A 6,805-nucleotide genomic window follows, 5' to 3' on the forward strand; every position below is an offset into this window, starting at 1 on the left:
GACACTGCTGAAATGACTGTAATTGGGTAAAGAACACATTTAACACAACACAACACTATCAAAACCTCGAAGGAGGGGATTAAACCATCATCTCTGAAGGAACGTGTGTGATTGGGGAAAAAAAAAAATCTTGAATGATCATTACATGCCGATTAATCTGAACTGACCGAAAATATATATATTTTTTCTTCTTTAATATTTTAACCCTTTTTTTTTGGTTTGTTTTGAAGGGTTTAACTACATCATTGCTGCATTACTATCGACTGGAGTGGATCATGGTATGAAAATGTTCCTTTTCCATGTTTGATATTTACATCCATTTTTGTGTTTTCCCATGCAAAAAAAATTTAAATATTCACCTGGGAAAAAAATAATCCCCCAAAATGTTAAAGTGTGTATTATGTGGACATTAAAAGGTACATTGAACAAGTCAATATGATGACTATAAATCGCAAACTAGCGTTAATAGTTCCAGTGGAGCTGTGCTTAATCACTTGACCTTATCATTATATACTTGACATACCTCAAATAAAAGCACAATGATACAAACAGGTGGTCATGTAGAAACATCAAATGGTGTTTTCACAGCTTGATCCTAAGTGAACTCTCAATCCATCTTCATGCATGAAAGGTCTGAGCTGGGAATCCATAGTGGATTGGATGCTAGTCTATCACAGGTATGTACATGCACTTGAAATTTGTGGCAATTCATTTTAAACAAACTAAACGGTATTTTTTTTGAGGTGGACAGAAGAAACAAACAAAGCAACAGGAAAACCCAGAGGGAATCCACAGTCACTGTGAAAACATGACTAGAAATAGAAATAAAGAATTTTGATATAAATGTGCCTAGGCAGTGTGGCAGCACTGTGCTTAATACTATTGTATATATTTCAGGAGATACTCTGGTAATCTTTGTGGAGGCGATGGCAGGGATACTGTAAGTAATTGGACAGCAACAGATTCCACAATAAAGTGCCAAGTCAAGCACTTTCCTCAGCGAAGCTCGTCTTTATCAGAGAATGATATCAGACCAAAAAGAATCATCCAAAGAACAGAGTTCAAGAGTTTAATTATAGAAATGTCCAGCAGGCAGGACATGCCAAAGCACAAACCCACAGCAGGAACGGACAGAAGGCAAGAAGTAGTTTTTTTTCCTTCCTGTAATTCTTCTCTCTAAGCTAAGAATACTACAGAATTTCAGCAGGGACTCCAGGAATGAATGCCTGTACAGTTATGTCTCCTGGAAGACAGCCATTACTTGGCACCCGTTGAAAGGTTAGGCTGGCAGAAACTATTTAGAATGGCAATGCTGAAGCTAATTAGTTAAGAGGAATGACTCCTCTGACTTCTGCTTTCAGCAACGAGGGACGCCTTTAAAGCATCGAGACCGACAAACTCGCACAAACATAAGCATGACCCGGAAGCCATGATGTTTTCTGTACAAGGGAGATAAGCCTCCTTTATTGTTTTGCTGTAGACAAGTACAAAGAATGAGAAAAACTAGTAGGATTTAATCCAAATAATTTACAAAAAGGTCTTGCAAATGACAAGAGTTAAAATTGTGCGATTGTGCCTCTTTTCTCAAATCGGGTGAGAGGACGCCGGAGAGGTGTGGGGGGTGGATGCACCAATTACGTTTGTTAATTTTCATTTCTCTCAAGCCTTTAGTCCAGCAGTGTGTAAAAGAGGCTTCTCCAGGATTCTGTGGCTTTAGAAGTCAGGTCGATCCTTCTTCAGTTTGGCGTAGTCCATGTTCACGCTGAAAAACTGGGCAAAAAACAAACAAACAAAGGACATTTTTTTTTTTTCGAAACAAGTAGCTGCTTTAACAAGCTTTTTTGAAAATTCAATAACTTTGAATGCTGTTTAAGCGTCTAACTCAGCTCTGTATCAAATTCACATTAAGGCGAGTGCTTGATTAGATTTGTGACTACTAACAGAGCTCGCAGAAAATGAGCTAATGCAAGGTTTAATGAATTAAACTCATTAAGGCTGGAGATTGGGTTCTGATACGGTCATTCGCTCCTGCCAGAACTCTTAATTTGATCCCCGTAGGCAACGTGGCAACAGTGCAAGCTTTACACACGTTCACGAGCCCCCAATCTTTGCCTTCGGTTTACATAAATGTAGCAATCTCCTTAGCTCAGCAGCAGAACTTTGAGATGTGAGCAGATCTTTAAGGCAATGGAATCCAATGCACATTCCCATGCCAGCCTTTTTAACAATTTTGATTATAAAACTCCGTATTTTGAAGGCATTAAGTTGGTATCAATTAAATAAAAAAGAAAAAGAAAAAACCCACAAGAGTGCTGATTTTAATTCTGACGCAACGCATGAAGTATTAAAAGCCTCCGTCTTCCTACCTTGTACTGCTCGTTAGGCCCCAGTTTGTTCCAGGGTTCAGGGTTGTTGGATTTGTCCCAACTGTGGATGAGCACATGAATGAATGGATGAATGAATAATGAGGGCATGCTCGAAAGCACGAGTCTCGATGGAGCGTTAATGCCTTTAACCGCAAGGAAAAACGATGCAATCTAAGGCAACCACTCAAACTCATTAGAGTAAAGGAAGCATGTAAAATTGCTCATTAACATTACAGAGACGGATGAACGTTTTACTTCAACTACTAAAATGATCCACTTACTGACATTCTCCTTACAGATAAAATGGTGGATAGAAAAAAATGTGGTAGATTTATAGTGCAAACGTGAACGTTAATTCCTCAGGTGAAAAAGCTTTCCTTTTATGAGTGCTCCCTTGAGTTAACAGGCATCATCCATTTAGTGCATCCTTAAATGAAAAGATGATGAAATGTAGCTCTGTGATAGTGATGCTGTGGATCTTACCAGACATCGGGGTTACGTAGAGCCAGTCGAGCCAGGTAAGACAGAGACATCGCACAGCCACCTCCGATGAAGATGAAGAGGGGGATCAGCTATAGGGAGGAGGGTAGGAAGTTACTTGACTTGACAATTTGCCTCACATACACCTTTACACGTTTTTAAATTAAAGAGACAAGAAAATAAAAGTGGCTAATTAAAACCGACGGTGGAGGTCAAAGTGTCGGTAATATTACATACAAATACGGCAAAAAAGACACGTCCACATTTGCATTAATGCCCTGCGATAAGAAATCATTATGTATACAAGTTTTTGATTACTTTTTGATTCATAGCTCAGTTTGGAACCAGATCCAGCATATTGTAAAAACTCCACTCTGACCTGGACATCCCAGATCTTTTATCATTTTTTACAATCTCTTTGTTCTTTTTTTTTTTTTACGTAATCAGCTTTGAACTATCAGCTCTACTGAAGCCTTAAAGAGAGAGGAAAAAAAGGGGTCAGCTCTAATTTACTATATAAAATTAGTTCAGGATTTCCATAAACCACAACATTAACTGTAACTCAAACCACTTATGTAGTGGTAAAAAAGAAAAAGAAAACCCACGTCGACAACAAGGCTGTAAACTAATAATTGACCAAACTTGCTCATTTTTTAAGCTTCTTAACTTGACTGAGGGAAAGCATGAAGCATAAGTGTCATTAGGGAGGCTGCATGCAGAATAAGTATAAGGCAAATTACTTTTAAAAGTCTATTACTTTTAGTTTCCCCAAAACATTTGTTTTTCTCTACTTTTAAGGTCTGATGGAGGTGCTACAGAACCTTTAAACTCCAAACCCTATAACTAGTCACGGTTAATTGAGGTCATCTCTATTAAAAGGTCTCCACTGTTAACTTTATTCTTTATAATATTCATGTCATAAAAGCAACTCCTATTTTGCACTGCGTCATTGGCTGGTTTCTTAAAGAAACCTTGTGCAAATACACAAAATAACCATGTAGTCCCTAAGCTGCGATGGAGATCTTTAAAGTAAATATGTACGTAAGAACAGTCACGTTGGCAAATTCACGAGCGGAGGGCAAATCCGGCCACGCACTGTTTCAGTGTCCAGAGATGTTATAAAAAAATTAATAAAAAGGAGGACGACAAGAACTTTGGGCTTTGAAATCCTTTGTAAATATCCTTTGCACTTCCTCACTTTTGCACAGATTGTACCATCAATGTCTATCGATTTATTACTTTATTATTGATCTACTAGTGATATTTTTATTGCATCCACGCACCTTGAAAGAAATTCCTTGCACATGCAATCTATGATACTTAACTCCATAAAATAGGATTCTAAAATAAATACTTCATGGTAACAAGACCAAAGACAACTTCGTGCTTGCTGCAAGATTTTATAATAGTTTAATATTTTATGACTAGTCATGCAAATTGGCCTCTGATGTCATCTGGTGACTTGATGTGACAGCAGTTCCCTTTCCCCCTGAACGCAGTCAGCCAGCACTGGTCCACCTGCGATGTTATAGAAGCTACTGGAGAAAAGATTGCATGTAAATATGGCTGCACTTCAAGCAGTGTGAGGGGCGCAGAGGAACACACACACACACACACACACACACACACACACAATGTCCTTCACGTCCTCAAAGTTACTGCTAACTATTAGCTGCGTCACTACTACAAGTTTATATTAATTCACACTCAAACATTTTAAACTTTAATAACCCACAGAATATCTACAACTATATTACGATTCATATATATTTGAATCAATATTTATAATCTATAGTCTAATATAGTTAGTCCATAACTATATTTTTATATTTTGATTCAAATATATATATTTTTTTTTCATTCTGTGGGTTATTAAAGTTAAATATCGATTCAAATATATATTTAAATCAAAATAGTTATAGATTAACTATATTAGATTATAAATATATATATTACGATTTAAATATAAATATATCATAATATAGTTATAGATATTCTGTGGGTTATTAAAGTTTTAAATGTGTTACAGTGTGAATGAATTTATATATATATAAAAATAAATGTGTTTTATTTATCACTCGTTGAAGCGCGAGCCGTATCTACACGACATTTCTTCACAGCTTTATTACGTCACAAGTTTTACAACTTTTTAAAAGACATATATATATATATATATATATATATACATTTTAAAAAAAGATCGTTTATATTTTTTGGGATTATTACATTAAAATATTCTCATTCGAGTTTTATTGTTTAAAGTGGCTCAATCCTCGAGTTAGCCGCCCTGCTAGCGTCATCATGCAGCATGACTAAACTAGCACTAAAAGTCACTTGATAGATGAACCAGTGCTCCGTATTCAGACTATACCGTGTTTCAGCTTTACTTACAGACGGGTGGGTTCTCAACTGCCGGCTAACTGTGCCCAACATTCTCGTTTTCTTCCAAACAAAATATTCACACAGCTGTAGAAATGGTCGCGGCCTTGGGGAAAGTCACACTAAGCTTCTCTGCTAATGCTAATAGCAACGCCGCGACGTCCCTTCAAGTACACCTTCATAGGTACTTCACTGTGTGCCTGTTCAAAATTCATTTAGCGTTGTTTCTCGCGTTGTCCCTCGTGATTAATGATATAATTCATTTCCAAACCATTACCCGAGTTTCTTTTTTTAATATGGTATATATAAATCGCGGTATGGCGTGTTGGTTTATTGTTTTTGAATAGGCAACATCTTGGACACCTATTCCTGTCAGCATAAATGGGAAATAATCTCAAGTTCTAATGCACACTGCACTGAGAGAGACTGTGCTCATACATTCTGACAGAAATAGTACATGAAACATGACACAGTTGCTGACTGAACATCATATTTAAGAAGCACTTTACATTTTGGACGTGTCCTAACTAGATGCTGCTGTAATTAATGAGCAGACGTTTGGGGGTTCAAGTCCCAGTATCGCCAATCTGCCACTCTGGGGCCCTTGAGAAAGGCCCTTAATCCTCTGTCCTTCAGGGGAGGTGTATCATGGCTGACCCTGAGCTCAATAACATTTCTTGGACGTGCGAAGAAAGAATTCAACTGTGCTGTAATTTATATGTGACAAGTAAAAGGGCTCTTTCTTTCTTACTCACTAACTTACATATTTACTAACCCACTTACTTGCTTTCCCACTTACTTACTTACCCACTAAATTACTTAACTTACTTACTTATCTAATTAATTAACTTGTCTACTTACTTACTTTTATACTTAACTTATTTACTTAACTTATCTACCTTACTTATATACTCAATTAACTTACTAATATACTTAACTTGCTTACTTATCTACTTACTTAATTAACTTACTAATCTAACTTTATTAACTTACTTATATACTTAAGTAATTTAGTGGAAATGTATGTTAAGTATATAAGTAAGTTAATTAAGTAAGTATATAAGTAATTTAGTGGGAAAGTAGGGTAAGTAAGTTAAGAAGGTAGATAAATTAGTAAGTTAATTAAGTAAATAGATAATTAAGTTAAGTAGGTAGATAAGTAATTTAGTGGAAATGTATGTTATCTACCTACTTAACTTAATTATCTATTTACTTAATTAACTTACTAATTTATCTACCTTCTTAACTTACTTACCCTACTTTCCCACTAAATTACTTATATACTTACTTAATTAACTTACTTATATACTTACTTACTTTCCCACTCACTTTCCCATTTACTTACTTATCTACTTACTTAGTTACAGTTACTCAAACATTCTTATACGTGTTTCAACTTCCAGTTTCACCATAAAGTGACAGAGTACATCTTCCTTTAGGCATTCATCAATATAAGAAACATTAAAGAATACACAAATGAAATATGACAAATGTGCAAAGACCTGCGATGTTGTATGGTTTAGAGACAGTGGCATTGAGTAAAAGACAGGAGGTGGAGCTGGAGGTAGCAGAACTGAAGT

General features: G+C 36.1%; 1 protein-coding gene across 1 annotated transcript; it reads right to left on the reverse strand.

The window, feature by feature from the left end:
- Nucleotides 1–1,435: 1,435 nt before the first annotated feature.
- Nucleotides 1,436–5,398, reverse strand: ndufa4a (NDUFA4 mitochondrial complex associated a). The gene is made up of 4 exons (XM_083567455.1): nucleotides 5,238–5,398; nucleotides 2,850–2,938; nucleotides 2,367–2,427; nucleotides 1,436–1,770 (listed from the first exon to the last, which is right to left on the reverse strand). Exons 1-4 carry the CDS (start codon nucleotides 5,277–5,279, stop codon nucleotides 1,714–1,716), a joined length of 249 nt encoding a protein of 82 aa, XP_083423581.1. The 5' UTR covers nucleotides 5,280–5,398; the 3' UTR covers nucleotides 1,436–1,713.
- Nucleotides 5,399–6,805: the final 1,407 nt, after the last annotated feature.

This window comes from Silurus aristotelis (assembly GCF_946808225.1).
Source record: "Silurus aristotelis genome assembly, chromosome: 17".
Classification (NCBI taxonomy): Eukaryota; Metazoa; Chordata; class Actinopteri; order Siluriformes; family Siluridae; genus Silurus; species Silurus aristotelis.